This window comes from Leucopleurus acutus (genome assembly GCF_964270905.1).
Source record: "Leucopleurus acutus genome assembly, chromosome: 13".
NCBI classification, from domain to species: domain Eukaryota; kingdom Metazoa; phylum Chordata; class Mammalia; order Artiodactyla; family Delphinidae; genus Leucopleurus; species Leucopleurus acutus.
Genome location: NC_139155.1, coordinates 39695108 through 39711525, shown reverse-complemented (window position 1 = coordinate 39711525; position 16418 = coordinate 39695108). Strand labels below are relative to the sequence as shown.

The 16418-nt window shown below is 46.6% G+C and overlaps 1 protein-coding gene across 7 annotated transcripts in view; it reads left to right on the top strand.

Annotated features, from left to right (window-relative positions):
- FHOD3 (formin homology 2 domain containing 3) overlaps positions 1-16418 on the top strand; it is a gene marked incomplete at both ends in the record, with an annotated part of 492573 nt that overhangs the window by 54437 nt on the left and 421718 nt on the right. For all 7 annotated transcript variants that reach the window (XM_082852719.1, XM_082852718.1, XM_082852717.1 and 4 more), the window contains one exon: positions 5745-5851. In XM_082852719.1, the coding sequence (XP_082708845.1) occupies positions 5745-5851 (107 nt within the window). The remainder of the gene's footprint in view (positions 1-5744; positions 5852-16418) is intronic.

Here is a 16418-nt window from a genome sequence, read left to right as displayed (position 1 = left end):
GTGACCCAGAGTGGCCTCGCTCAGCGGGTGGCAGTTGGCAGGCTGTTGGCAGGGGCAGTGGGAGCGACCAGGTACCCTGGAGGCTGGCTAACCCAGGCTTCTTCGTGTGGTGACAGAGTTCCAAGAGCAACAGGAGAGCCCGGCCCTAGTGAGGAAGTGCCTCTCAAGTCTCTGCTGTGTCACATTTGCTACCATGTTGGCCAGAGCTAGACACAGGCCGGCCCAGATTCCAGGAGCAGAGAAAGAATCCACCTCTTGATGGAGGGAGCTGCAAAAATTACATGCAAGGGATGTGGATGGAGGGATGGGAGGAACCCATGAAATGACATAAGCAAATGGCATTTATTTTAGGTTTTTTCTTTTAAAAATCAGCATATATTTCCCCACTTCTGAACTCTTACCAAAATGAGCTTAACGGATAGACCTCATGTATATTTATGGGACAGTTCCGTGCAAATCTATTTCAGAGTTCCACAGAACTTTATTGCCTAGACTAAGGATTATTCTAGACCTGCTGCCAAACCCAGATAATCATTAAACCACCCAGAAACACGCCACTTCACCAGATTAAGGAAAGAAAAGAATGTATAAGTTGAGGCGTGACATCAGCCTTGTTTCAAATATTGTTCCTCCCCAGGATGGTGAGTCTGCCATTTCCTTTTGAATGCACTGTCTTTGTAGGAACTGTCAGGAAAACGAGTGACCTTGTGCAGGCTGTCTGCCAGGAGCGGAGGGCTCTTTCCATGTCCCCAGAGATCGAGGGCCCGTTTAATGGTTTGTTTTGACCCGGAGGAGTGGCACAAAATATCAAAGTATTTGGAAGGGTCCCTCATGTGGCTCTGTGACTGACCTCCTCCCCAGCACCCTGTCCCCCCCCCGCCCCCGCCTCCCCCCGATTCCTGGCTACAGGTTCAGGGCCTGCAACCTGGTCCTGCAGCCACACCACTCTCACTGCCCCTCACCTACCCTAACCGCTCTCCTGTGATCGTCCTGCCATGTTATCTTCCGCAGGACTTCTGGCTTTGTCTTATGTCCTGAAGTGCCTGGCGGTGTCCTGGCCACCGAACCCAGGGCCAAGAAAGGAGTGCAGGGGACGTGCTCCCAGGGTATGAGGGTTGACACGAAAATCACTGGAGTCAGGAAATTCCAGGGCCCTTAAGTCATTCGGCAAGACATTTGACATGAAAGGCCCAGGGAGGGGATCAGGTTGCCTCCGTGTCAGTAGGAATTGAGGTTCCCGTCAGGAACTGGTCTGGCAGGGAGGTGTCTGAGTCCTTCACTCTGTAGGCAGAGTCTGGACAGTTCTGTCCAAACCTTTCTAATAAACAGATTGGAATGAACCGCCACTCGCTGCCTGTTCCCATTGTTGTTGCGTTCTTTCATAACTGTTACTTAGTTGTCCCTGACAAGATTGAAGGCTGCACTTGGCGTGTACCTATCAATTTGTTTCTAACAATGATACCTAAAGCCGAACCCCAAAGTGCTGAGGGAATTTCACTCTTTGTGTGTCAGTCCAGCCAAATAGCCCTGTATTCCTACTCTTTGGCTCATGTGATGGTTTAAATATTAATCGTGTGTGTCTGGGGTGTAATGATCGCCGGGCTCATGTTGTGGAACGGAGCGGGCAGTGTGTGTTTGTTTGTTTGGTGTCTTTACGGGCTGCCTGTGTTGCTGGGACCCCTTCGTGCCCACGTGCCCCGGCTTGCTGAGGGGGTCAGTGTCTGACCTTGCCCCCTTCCTATAGGCATACTTGAGGATCCCCCCACACCTCCTGAGGGGTTAAAAGGCACAGAGTCATCATTCCTCTTTTAGTTGAAGGACTTGTACAAATTGCCCAGCTGTTAATTAGGGAGGTAGGGTTGTGACACCTGGCTTAGGGAGTCAAGGGAGCCTTTCTCCTGGCAGGGGGATGGGGCCGTTTGATGGAGGCTGCTTGGGTCTCCGGAGGCTGTGGCTGCTAATTATAGCAGAAGGAATATAACTGAGGATGAACTTTCACACATTTTGACGGTTGGCTTAAATGACTTTTTATGCTCCTGTGTTCTATTGGTGTGTCATACTTTCTTGACAAAATGATCTTTGAGGGAAGGAAGCGTCTATGTGTTCCTTGGTGCCCAGCCCGGGCCTGACATATAATTTTGTTAAAATTGAACTATGGAAGTGGCATAGTTAATGATGCCCTGGCTGTGAGGAGAGGGATGATGAGAACAGGCAGTTCTGCTAAGGTTTTGGGATTCTGTGGTCAGCAGGCTGGGGACACGGTAGGGCTTCCTGCTGTGATTTGGGGCCGCCGGTGGCATGTGGAGGCAGATGCTTGGCGCGCCAGGGTGAGCGGTGAGGCAAACCAGATATTCGCCCCAGCGGCTGGGGATCAAATCAGAAGCTATGGGTGGAGATGATGTGGAAAATAAACACGGCTTCCAGTAAGGATGGGGCTGTATCTGCTGGCCCCAGTGATCCACCTCTGCCCCAACTGAGGAGAAGAGCGTAGGGCTGGGGGGTGGTGAGGGCTGAAAGCCCGGGACAGGGTCGCTCAGGCTTCCGTCTGCTCCCTGCTAGTCTCCCTTTGAGGCGCCTCAAGTTCATGACCCAGGAGGGCCAGAAGCAGCGTGTGCTGGGGCTGGCCTGGGTGGCTCGAAAGGGCTGATCAATAAATCTCAGGAATTTTGTTCAATATAGCCATTATTAAAAGTTAAATTATCCTGCATAAATGTGTAACGAATAAAAGTTACATTAGAAACAAAGGTAAAGGAGGTATATGTATATGTATAGCTGATTCACTTTGTTATGCAGCAGAAACTAACACACCATTGTAAAGCAATTATGCTCCAATAAAGATGTTAAAAAACCCCCAGATATTTATAAAAATAAACAATTAAAAATAAAAAAATGCAAAAAACAGATATTTATAAAAATAAACAGTTAAAAAAAAGAAACAAAGGTAAAAAATATTCAAATATATGTACATATATATGTATAACTGAATCACTTTGCTCTACACCTGAAGCTAACACAACATTGTAAATCAGCTGTACTTCAATTAAGAAAAAATACTCAAAACATGTCACTGCCTAATTGTTTCATTACATTTTTCTGCTACCTATGCTTGGGAGGTTACTTACATCTCCTGGATCTGTATGATAAAAATACTATATGCTGGTGAGCTGCTGTGTAACTTTTTTTAGCTCCACGCTCAGTGACTTCACGGTGGTAGCTTGAAACGGGCCATGGTGGAATATATATACCACATACACATGCACATCCTGCCTCTCTACACCACAGCAGTACTTCCTCTTGGACTCGGTTCTCTCTGTCTGGCCTGAGTGTGGACCACAGCCTCAGAATGCCTTCGACCCCCTAGTGGGGAAGCAGAAACTTTTTATCCAAAAGCTTCTTTCTTTGGACTTTCTTTGGACTCACACATTTCCAGGGATGGAGACAAAAGAAATTGTTATGGCTTAAAGGGCTTTCATTATCCCCATCTGCTAGTCTGTTGATTATATGTGGGATTAAAAATGAGCAGAAGTGTTGATACTATCAACAGAACGGACCACGTAAGCTTTATTAGTTGAAAATGTCAATAGGAGTTAAAAGCAAGGATGAGCTGCAGTGATTACATCTCTACTTACACATAGTCCAGTGTACATGGTAACGGGTTCCGTTTCCAGTGGAATTTTCCACCTAGCAATGATAAAAGTCTGATTTCAGGCCGCAGGAGACCCTTAGCCCAGGAGACGCCTTCTGCAGGAAATCCTTCCTGTCTGCTGCTTCCGCAGGCAGGGAAGCCAGCTCCCCTGTGTGTTGCCCCCAAACCCTGGGCACACCTCTCGTACCACAGCACAGTGAGTTTGGCCAGTTTGGTCTCTGCTTTCTCAGATGGGATGATCCATCTGTAAAATGCCAGTCAGGAATGCTGACCCTCACCAGCACGCCTTTAATAGTTTGTTATTAGAGAAATAAAACAAGTGAATCAAATAGGATTAACCCCTTCAAGTGATTTAACTATTTCTTACAAATAATAAAGAACAAATTCCTTTCATTCTGTTGAGGATAACCAGAAACACGGAACTGCGGGGTTTCTGCAAGAATTAGCAGCTTGTTATAGATGCTGATTCTGGACAAGTTGACAGTCTGCGTTTCTCTTGTTGAGGATAATAAGCAAAGCTTTTCTATCAAAGGAGACTAATTCCTTGTTTGAAATCTCACTTACACCAGGAGGATTATCAGGCCTTTACCTAGATGTTTTGAAGTGGCCACGTATTTGCCTCCACTTTTCCTCAATCTCCTGGCATTTTGGAATAAGAGCCTTAACTCACCCAAGTGGATGAATAATCAGAGCCGTCCTTACAGCCTGAGAAACGAAGCATGAAGTTATACACTTGGATTTCCTCATAATGTTAATCTTTGATAAAATTACTTTCCTGTAGTTTTAAGTGTATTGGTTTTTCTAAATGTCACGTAATGCCACAAAGGCTCACGTCTTGCTCTTGTCACTGTCCAGGATGGGTCAGTAGAGGCTAGGCAGCAGAATGCCCTCTTCCATGCAGTGATTCAGGAACCTGAGCTGTTTCTCTCCAGGGTCTGTCGGTTTCCAGACTTGGGAGTCTTCTCTGGCTCCTCTGCATCTAGCCACAGGCACGAGAAGAAAGGTGGGTGGTTCTGCAGGGGTGTTATGGCCAGGCTGGTTGGGACCTTTCTTTCCTTTCACTGATATTCCAGTGGTCAGCACTCAGTTACATGGTAGTAGCCCAACTACAGGCCTGGGATATGTGGTCTCTGTTCCCAGGGGGAAAAGGGAATGGGGTTGGTAAATACGTGGCGTTACCTTGGCCACACCAGAACACTCAGATGACATAAATTGTGTTTTGAAAGCATATTTTCAAGTCCTTAGAAGGTCTCTGGCCATAGAGAAGATGCAGAGCACAGTGGTCAAGAGCATGACCTGGACTGAAATCACCTATATCCAAATCCCAGCTCCACTATTTATCAGATGTGACATTGGGCAGGTAACTTAGTCTCTCTCTGTGCCTCAGTTTCCTCATTGTAAAATGGGGATACCAAAAGAAGTGAAGAGTTTGTGTGAGAATCAAATGATGTAACATATGTAAAGTGCTTAGAATTATGAATGGGATGTAATTAACAATATATAAGATTTGTTAAATAAGTTTTCCAAAAATGAGGCTAGTGACAAAGAGACCTAAGGTCCTCTTTGGTGTGTTGTAATTTGGATATATTGTCATTCAGATGGATAATGTTTCTTTTTGTTCAATTGTAAAAATGTTTATTGAGCGACTATTAATTATAATGGTCCAGGTATGACCAAAGACTCTGAATAAGGAGGCTTCTCGCTGAGTCAAAGGAAACAGCATGTTTTCTCCACCAGATTTGCCTTTTAAACTCTGTGTCTCTCAATCAGTGGTCCCATCGGCATCTTGGTCTCCACTCCCCAAATCCATGGCTTCCCCTGGGCCCCTCAGAGTGGAAAGTGGCGTTAGCCCAGTGCCTGGTACTTCTCTCCCCTGTCCACGTCAATATCACTCCCCTAGTGGGTGCCATTTCTGTCTACCTCTTTTGCGGTTTGCTTCCAGTCTATTTGTACGAACATGCTACTTCTTCTAGTTAGGATCCAAATTTCAGAATAATGCTGGATTTTAAAAAACACATGAGGGCAACCTGATGTGATTTCCCTGTACAGATCCCCATCCCAGGAGCAGGCTGGGCATAACAGACTCTTTCTCTTGCAGCTAGATGACTGCACGCTGCAGCTCTCCCACAACGGCACCTACCTGGACTTGGAGGCCACCCTGGCCGAGCAACGGGACGAGTTAGAAGGCTTCCAGGATGACACTGGGTAAGAGCGACAACTGTCCCTCCCAGCTGGTCCCAACTTTCCACGAAATGGGGGTTCATTGAGGCCTTAAAATATCTTGGAGAAACCACCATAGCTTTGACCTTGTCTTCACTCACAGTCACACAGAAAGAAGGGAGATGCAAGTGATTCACCAGTAGTAACCGCAGACCCTTTTGAATTGGAGTAGCTCTTCTTTTTTTTTTTTTTTGGCTACGGACATGCAGGCTCAGTGGCCATGGCCCATGGACCCAGCCGCTCCGCAACATGTGGGATCCTCCCGGACCGGGGCATGAACCCGTGTCCCCTGATCGGCAGGCAGACTCTCAACCACTGCGCCACCAGGGAAGCCCCCTGGAGTAGCTCTTCTTGATAAAGCTACTCAGGAGTAGGAACATTTCTGGTGTAGTTTAATTAAGCACATGGTATTTAATAGTCTGTTTTTTTTTAAACCAAATATACTTAAATTAGTACTTTCCAAATTTTAGTGGATTGACAGCTGTTTTATGTATTGTTTTTAACGATCAATTACTGGATATTAAGTTTTATTGGCAGATGCCTCTGCAGGTCATTTTATACTGTGGAGAAAATAATTCTTAATTATGTTAATTAACATCAAGTTACTTTTAGCTTACATATAGGATTGCTTAATATTTCTGATTGCTGTGAGTCTGAATAAGGCAGTCTACATAAAAAATCAGAGGTGTACAGAAAGCAAAACCACGGTAGGAATATTGTCATACACTTAGCCATTCCCCTATTTATTAGATGATTTTTTCTAGTAATTGTTTTATCCTTTTCCAGATTTTTTAAACTTTTCACGTTGAGATGATTTTTAACTTCCAGAAGAGTTGAAAATAAAGCACTGATATTTCCCAAATACACTTTACCCAGCTTCCCATAGTGTTAACATATTACATAACCAGGGCAAATTTGCCCAAACCAAGACATTAATATTTGTAAGATACTGTTATATATTTACTAGATTATTGAAATACTGTTTGGATGGGGGCCCCCCACCTCCCTTTCTATTCCTCATTCATCTAGAGCCAAGTTTATCTCTGATTTTATCGCCTTCCTCCTTAGACACCTTCAGAGGCTCCCCGTTCCTTTCCAAATAATGCCCAGCCATCTTCATCGGTGTCCAAGGACCTCCCCAAAATTTGTTTTGAAGCTACCTTGCCTGACTTAAAAATGTATTACAGTCAGATGAATATTATCTGAGACTGCTGATTTTTCATGAATGGCTCAAAAAAAGGAGGAAAAATGGGAAGCTTCTTAGTGTTTGTTTCCTACCTAACACCAGTGTGTACCGATGACTTCCTGAGTTTCCCCTGCTTTAACACCCATCACAACTTATGGTCTTTTCTCCCTTAATTGTCCCTCTTCTCTGCTACTGAAACTCTGCTAGGTCAGAACTGGGCCTGTCTGAATATCCAGCCTAGTGTTTTCTCAGCATGTTATAGGCACTTAGTGAGCACTGGTGGCCAGGTGAATGGCAGGGTCCCAGAATGTATTCCTGAATGGCATGAACTTGAGCACCAAGACCAGGGTCCTTGGTAGGAACCAGGCAGGTTCTCTGAGGATGCCCCTCCTGTCTCCTGAGTGGTTCCAAGGGTCACAGAAGACCCTGGAAACTGCCAGAGGCTGTACACACGTGAAGCGTATCATTATTAAGTCACATCAGATTCTACTCATCATCATTTAAAAAATTGACATTATAAGACTGATAGATTTGAGGAAATCCATTGCTGTAGTTTTTACAAAGTACTTGATAATGACATCCTTTTATTTAACATGTCAGCATTCAGGCTGGATGACAGTCTAATGACTTCATGTCTCATTGATCAAACAGATCCCAGCAGTGTTATGAGTAGATCACTGCCAATTTGAAAAATGTCTCTAGTGGTGTTGTGCTTGAAGACCATGACCTGTTTGATATTTTTTCCTTCTTATCAAATCTTGACTGGTTTGGAGATGGCAGCTTAGGAAAAAAGTGTTAATATGTTAGATAACAATATCAAGAGTTAAGAGTGGAAGAAAATAAAGCTTTGTGGAGTACCTGCTATGCCACCCACTGTGTTAGGCACCTTATTTCACAGTATGTTTGTTTAATAGTTCATTCTGTTAATACCACAAACATGGAATTGGATTTTATCGTCTCCATTTTTCATTTGAAACTACCGAGGGCCAGGAGTTAAATCACACGTCCAGGGAGGCAGAGCCGGTAGATGGTGGAGCCACGTTTGAACACAGGTGTGACTGGTTCCCAAGTCTGTGATCCTCCTCCGTCCCAGGAGCTTCTGGGAAATGGCATTTCAGGTTCTCCTGAAGATGTACATATGTACCGGTGGGGACATACGGTTGGTTCCTGCAAGGACATCCTCAGTTCCAGGCTGACACACTGGCTCTAGCTGCAGTAGCACCCACCGCAGGGTTGCTCCGTCACCTGGCCCTGATGCTACAGCTCGCACTGTCAACTCCAGTGTCCAGATGCTGGAAGTCCCTTTGTGGCCGTTCCTGAAGAGCCAGGGAGCCCGCTGCAAGCTCCCTGGAGTGGATCCTGGGGCATTCCTTCTCACTTTGCTCCCTTCTGAACTATCACCTGGCCAGCCATGGGTTCATCTGACAGATGCAGCCTTGATCACATTTCTGCACCACATTTCCACCAGCACGGGATGCTGGGGAAATGATTTATGGCAAGATGAGAAGGCAGGACTCACAATGTGGGAAACTGCAAACAGGGGAAGGTGACCCAAACGATGTCGGGTAGCCGCACATTTGACTGCTGTGTCCCAAACTCACCCCAGACTTTGAAATAGTCTTCATTTGTGGGGCCCACCCTTTGTCCTCTGGAACGTACTCAGGGTGATATTCTTCTGTGTCTGGAAGAATGTGAAGAATCTACCTCTACTGATCTCTGGTGGGGAGATCCCCCGTCCCTGGCCTGGGTTGCAGAAGACACGCCAGGATGGTGCTGTCCTGGCATTGCCGGGTCACCCTAGCGATCCCCAGGTCATTTACCAGCCCTGAGCACTGGTGGCACATGGCAAGTTACTGGGAGCTGGCTGGAAGCAGCCTGCCGATGGAGATTTCCTGCACAGGTGGCAGGTGTCTGGGCACATCTGCAGTGTCACTTGCACTGAGTGTCCCTCCTAGGTCCTCTCCTAGAAGCGTGGCACTTGGCAAAGTCTGTGTGCTTGAGAACTCATGTCACCCTCGAATGGGAGTTAAATTATAATTTCTTCCTAGTTAAGAATTGCCCTGTCGAGGAATGAAAAGGGCAAATGAAACCATTCTTTCTCTTGATGTTTTGGTGTAAATTATAGGAAAATACCTGCTCATGTTGTGGCCATCTCATGAAGATGGGTGGCAGGCTGTATGGAGATGGTGGTGGTGTTGGTACAGTGTGTTCTGAGTCCGTTTTCCTTGTGGAGGAGTTGGTTTCTTTGTTCTTGTCCAATATGCTGCTCTTTTATGCCGGACTAAAATTTAACTTACCCCTTGTTTAGAAGGATCACTCAGACTATAGCTAGTTGGAGAAGAGGAGAAAGACCTTCAAAAGTAGAAGGACAAAGCAATTATTATGCTAGCACAGTAGAGCCAGGTCTGTGTATTGCCTTCCAAAGCCAGCGAAGTTAGCAGGCACAGCAGGGTACAGCGGAAGCCAAAGCCCCTGGGTTATTATTCCCGACCCTGCCATCGTGGGACATTGGGCAAGCCACTTTACCTCTGATGGGAGTTTATAAAATTTATTTATAAAATGAGGACAATATTAACCAAGCCCATTTCCCTCCTTGTATGAGCAGGGATCCCACCAGGGTCTCTGTTGCCCAAGCAGAGCGTAGCAGAGAGCAGCGCTGCACAGTGGTTAGGGACATGGGCTTTGCAGTTAGTCTTATGGCTGTGTGGCCATGGGGATGTTACTTCACCTCTCCAAACCTCAGTTTCCTTGTAAGTGGGGTAATATAATCATAATACTGCCTCCTTGGGTTGTTGCAAGGTCAAATGTGATGATTTTATCTAAATGTAAATAGGTAAAATGCATCTAAAACATTAAGCTGGTTCCCAGCATGTAATACAAACCCCAAAACTAGTAGCCCTTACTATAATTACGGTCAGAATTTGAGATGATACACTGAAATGGGAATCACCAGATTTTAGACCTGGGATGGGGTCTGTGCAGGTCCATCACTGGGAGATCTCATTGTTTTAGTTGAGAAAACCAAGGTTGGAGACTTACCCACAGGGCAGAGCTGGGCCAGATTCTACCTCCCCAACCCCCCACCCCTGACCTTTCTGCTTAGTCCCACCCTCACTGCCTCTGAAAGGAAACCGGAGCACAGGGAACTGTCACAGAGAAGTGGGGTTAGAGGTTAGCTCTGAAGATGACAGAGTGGGGCTTTGCAAAGGTAGTAAGGACAGCAGGTTGAGGTGTGGTAGAGCTCAGAGTGGGCCTGAGAAGCACGGGCCTTCAGGGATGCTGTGAGGACCAGTGTGGTTGTTGGACGGGGTGTACGCATCCCCAGGTGCTCCTGACCTGGAGGACCTCAGGGCGCTCACCTTTTCCTCGGCTTGACTCCCGTTGGGCCTGCGCTGAGACAGTGCTTATCTCTGATCTTCCTCATCCCGCCACCCCCATTCCTGTCCCCACTGCGTTAGGTAGAGGTGGGGAACGTCAGATGAAAACCTGTGGAGTGGGGTGGGTGGAGCCACAGTGGGAGGCTTGTGGCTCAGAGATGAAGGACGTGAAGCCTGGACGTGGGAAGGGCTGTGAGGAAGCCCATTCGCAGGGGCAGGTGGGCGCCGACCCCGCCAGCCTTGCAGTGGATGTGCTTGGAGGGACGAAAGGGTTTGGGGAGAGCTCTGGTTTGATTCTTAGACACCTAACTTCTCAGCCTGCAGCTCATGAGCGCCGAGGATCCACGTGTGTGTGTCGGGGGGCAAGAACCCCTGAGATTTCTGCAGTTTGTGGATATGCAGGGTTTTGGGGTGGAGAGGGGTTTCAGCGCCTTTCATCAGATTCTCAAAAGAGTTCTCTACCTTCCAGATGTCAAGTTTGAAGGAGTAAGAAGTCGTTTTCCCTTCTTACTGTCTGATACTTACTTAACCTCATCCAGTCACATCTCTGTCCTGTTTCCTCTGCATCTGGACCTGGTAGAATGGGAAATCACCTAAAATACATTTTAAACCTAAATCTAAAAACCAGCTGAACTCAGAGAACCAAACTGAACAACAAACAAAAAACCTGGACAAAAGAGAGATTCTGGTTAGGGTGTGGATGGGACGCAGGGAAGGGTTTCCCTCCACTTTTCCTCGTAAGTGATGATCTGCAGCTGAGAGCGCAGGTGTGTTGTCGTCTGAGGCTCTTTTGGCAAATCATCGAAGGATTAAGGGTCTCCCGTCTTCTCAGCCGACCACCAAGCCCTGCTCCGGTCCTGGTGGATGAGAGAACTGGCCCTTTTCAGACAAAAGGTGCCCTGTGGGGCAGGGGGGTGGTTCAGTGCTGAGCTTAGCGGAGCAGCCCAGAGGCCCCTGCACACCTGCTCCGGGTCAGTGCTAGGCCAGTGCCTTCAAATACCGGGGGGGAAAGCCGCTTAGGAATGCCCGGACAAGACAGATGAGCTTCCGTGCTGAGTGGACAGTGGAACTGGCATGGCTCTAAGTTCCCTCAAATGCCAGATTGTATAACAGGACAAAGATGGAGTCAAGTAGGAGTGGTGGAGCCCACGTGGGTGCTTGGCTCTATGGTATGGGTAGGAGTCAGAAGAAGACTGGCCTGCACAGAAGGAGCCCTCACAGAACTCCTCCAGTAACAGGGAGGGCGGGGTGAGGGGACAGAACCTTGAACAGGGAGGCTGCAGTCGGTGTGGCCCACTGTGATGGGGGAAGGGAGTGACCTAATGGGTCTGAACCTGGTGGCTGAGGAAGGCGGGTGGACTGGGGCCTGGACCATTGGGGGAATCTGGAGATGTGATACTAGTTGAGCAGAGACAAACAGGAGGATAAAATGGACACATGCCATTAGGTGGATAGTGTGTGGACGGTGGACTACTTAGAGAAGTAGTGAGGTTACGGGGGGCAGTTTGGGGAGGGGGAGAAGAGGTTTATACATGTTATTCTGAGGTTACGTCAAGCCACGCTCAAGGTGCAAGGTGGCCAGGTGAGAAATATTGGCCTGGCACTCAGGTGAGAAACATCAAGGACCAGAGAGACTGGAGGTGACCCCTTGGAGGAAGGGAGTTGAAAACCTAAAACTTCTCTGAAAAAATGAAGTCTGTTTAAAAAAAGAGGTAGATAATTAGGCCGTTTTGAAGACAATATGTTGATTACAAGATGCTCTTAGGAGCCCAGCCTCCTTTTACCTTTCTACTCCACCACCCTGATGACGTAGCTTTCACCTTTCATGCTTCATCATAGTTACAGTATAGCTGCTCTCCCTCCAGCATCTCATCAGGGCAGGAAGTCCTGTGTTGGTTAGGGTATAGTTTTCTCTGATGTAACTGATAGATTACAAATTGTGGAGTTTAAATATAAAGGTAAAAATTTCTTTGTTGTGTAAGAGTGGAAATATAGACAACTTTCCTTGGACTGGTGGAGCACCCATACCGTCCTGAAAATGAGAATTCCATCTCTGTGTCCAGAGTGATGGCTTTCCCTTTTCCCTTCTCATCTGCATCCCAGCTGCCAGGAAGAAGGAAGTGGACATAGGGGGTGAATGTCCATTCTGTGTGCACATAGCTTTCAGTCACATGCCATTGTCCAGAACTTAGGTCCATGATTATACCATGAATTTTGGGCTTGTGTCCAGCCAACCCTCTACCTTTATTACTAAGGGTATGAGGTCCCTGCCTTAGATGGGAAGATTGAAGAACAGATGTTGGTGCCAGCTGGGTCTGCCCCCTTTAGAGAGTTTTTCCAGAACCTCCACCAGCAATTTCCGTCTGCAGTTTACTGAAGAGAACTGTGTCATGTGGCCACTCTTGGTAGCCGGGGAGACTGGAAAATATAGTTTTAGGTGGGTACACTGTCACCCCAAACAAAATCAGCTTCTCTTTATAAGACAAAAGGGGGAAATGCATATCGGTGGGTAACTGGCAATGTCTGCCTCAGCAAGGAGAAAATTTCAAAGAAGGGGCAGTTAAGAACACTATGCCATGGAGAAATCACGTTGTGACAGTACCCAGGCAAGGCCAGGGGTGTAGTAAGGAGGAGATTTGTGGTGTCCTTGGGGAGAGAGGAAGCAGAAAAGTAGTGGGGTGGAGGCAGGTGGAGATAGGTCAAGGGGAGAATGTGGGGCTGAGGAGGAGAGACAGCAGGATTGCGTAGGAGCTGCGAGTTGTGAATGGGTTGAACAGAGGCTTCATTCCTACTAGGAGAGACCTGAGGGGGAAAAGCTAAAACTGTAAAACTCTTAGAAGAAAATAGGAGTAAGTCTTCGTTTCTTAGATATGACACCACAAGCACAATATTATCCTATGTTGCAGACAAGGAAGCTGAGGCTCACAGAGGCTAAGTAACTTGTCCGGGATCACATAGCTGGCTTCAGAGTTTAGCTTTTCACCACTACCATCTCCTAAGGGAGACCAGAATGCATCTGGAGACGAATGTAGTGGCAACCAGCTCTCTTGGACTTCGAGCTTCTGAGCAAGTTAATCTTCACTAGTACTCTCCTTTTACTAGCTGATGACTGGTCCAGATCCTCTTCATTCCTCAGGCAGAGCACGGGCTGAGTCTCACAGTTTCAGAAGCTTACTAAGAGGAAGCTTATCCTGGGGCAGCTGCTGGGGGGCCCCTAATCTCTGCTTCTGCTGCATTGTCCAGTGTATGTTTTCTACTCTTTTTTTTTTTTTTTTTTTTTTTTGTGCGGTACGTGGGCCTCTCACTGTTGTGGCCTCTCCCGTTGCGGAGCACAGGTTCCGGACGCGCAGGCTCAGCGGCCATGGCTCACGGGCCCAGCCGCTCCGCGGCACATGGGATCTTCCCGGACCAGGGCACGAACCCGCGTCCCCTGCATCGGCAGGCGGACTCTCAACCACTGCGCCACCAGGGAAGCCCTGTTTTCTACTCTTGACTGAAATCATAGTTTAGTTCTAATTTGAGTGGAGGAATATTTGGGGGCATCGATTCTGCTGTTGATTGCAAGAAAAAGTCTTCAAGCCTTTGGCTCCATGCCACTCAAAATAATGTAAGCACTTGTTCTTACATTACGAAGACTTTGTATGTTATTTTTATAAAAATATTTTCTTGAGAGACAGGGACAGGACTGAAACACACGAGTTCAGAACCAACAGACTTGGTTCTGCGGTATTTGGTTACACCAGATCTTTTTCCCAAGGCCATAGACATTATTGCAGGAGAAGCTCAGGTGTTCTGAGAAACCGGGAAGTTGCAGGAAGTTCCTTCAGCGATAGTGCCATCAAGTCCCTGGCATGTGTGCTTCGGCTGGAGTCTCCTTGAACTGAGCATCTATTTTAGTCCTCTCATCACTTGGGTAGCATTGACCTTGGGTATGGGCAGCCGGTTGGCTGTGGCTAGTCTCTGAGGCCTGTGCTACTTTTCTGGCAGTGGCTGTGCTGATAGGAATGGGATCTGAATCTCCGTGGGGAGCTTTAGGTCAAACTAAACTGCCTTTGCCTCTGGGTCACCAGATTCTAGTAACTGATGCACCCCCATTTCACTCTGCTGCAAACAGGCCGACTTGGAAGGAGAGGCTGCTATGATGCTGATACGGCAAGCCAATATTGGGAGAAAAGGACCATTAAAGTGCTTATGGTGAACACACACTGACAGCCTCCCACTGGTTTCAGTTTTAGAACATGGACGCTCCGTGAAGGCAAATAATCAATGTTTGTATTAGGGTTCTTCAGAGAAATACAACCAATAAGATATGTCTTATCCATCTAGTCTAATCTAGTTTCATCTATCTAATCCAGCTAGGCTGTCTAGAGAGACTTACTTCCAGTAACTGGCTCACACCATTTTGGGGGCTGGCAAGTCTGAAATCTGTAGAGTGGGCCAGCAGGCTGGAAATTCAGGTGAGAATTGATGTTGCAGTCTTCAGTCCAAAATCTGCCCGGCAGGCTAGCAGGCAGGATTTCCGCATTGCTGTCTTGAGGCAGACGATCCTTTGTGGATCGAACATAGAGTCCAGCACGCACTAGTCACCAGTGAACATGTGTGGAATGAGGGAATGGATGAAGGAACACCCACCTGGGAGGCAGCTTCAGGGAGGTGCTAGGTGCTAGTCTGGGGTCAGACTGCCTGGGTTGGGTCCGAGCTCTGTCACTTTCTGTGTGACTTCAGCTACGTCGCATAACTCTTCTGGGCCTCGATTTCCTTACTTTAAAAATGGCAATAATATTACCTACTTCATAGGAGTTTTCTGAAGACTAAATCTGTAGAAAGTACTTAGAACCTCATCTGGCACACGATAAGCATTCCATAAATGTTAACAACTATTATGATTATTATTTTCTGAACTCAGACTGACATAGTATCCCACTGGGGGCAGGGGAAAGTATATCCATGATTATTTAATTTTCCTCTGAAAGTTTTAGCCAGGAAACAGAAGACAAGGGCATATTTACTAGAAAAGTGGGGATAAAGTGATTATTTTTAGATGTATGAAATGATTATTTCCCTGAAAGAAGCCAAGAGAATAAGCCAAACGATTTTTAGAATCCATATTAGCAGCAAGATGGCATATATAGAAGAAATACATAACAATCAGCATTACCCAATTACAAAATATTGTGGTGGAGGTAGGGAAGCTATCAAATTTAAAGGACCTTACGACGGGTGTCGTCTATACATTGATATTTGATATAGATAAATAAAACATGGACATCTTGTAATTCTTGAATTCTTAGAATAAACCTTATTTGGTCCTATTTTATTAAATTCACATATTTGTTATTTTGGTTTGCTAATATTTTCTTAGATATTTTCATCTTAATTTTTTGTGTCCTTTTTTGTTAGATTTTAGTATTGAGGTCAAATCAGTTCTTTAAAAAACCTGGGACACTTTTTATGCTTAGAAAGTGCTGGAGAAGGTGATATAGCGAGGCACTCACACAGCAAAAGGCAGGATGGTGCGGGTGACGGTGGAGTCAGACACTCTGCTTTCAGCCCTGGTCTGTTTCCATCAGCTATGTGACTTTATGCAGGTTACGTCATTACTACAAGCTTTGCTTCCCTCATCTGCAAAGTGGGCACAACAGTGGTACCTGCGTCAAAGATGAGAGAAAGTAGGGGTTGCAGGGGGAGATGAAGGACAACTTCTGTGGACCTGGCTGCACTCACCACTCCCTGGTCTCTGCTTTGGAAGGCCCCCTCCTTTGCCAGGGACTCCTGGGCTTTGGACCCTCATTCCCTGTTGAGGGACTTCCACAGCCTTTGGTCCCCAATTCCACTCAGGTTTCTTTCATTGTAGGATTTTGTGTACAGGGGCAGGCAGGGAAGGAGGTGAATATATTGAAGCAGAGGAATTATAAGTGATAAAACTACTTAAAAATAGGCCTTTTTTGTTCTATGCTCTCCTAAATTCTATTAGGGTTTAACTTAACCA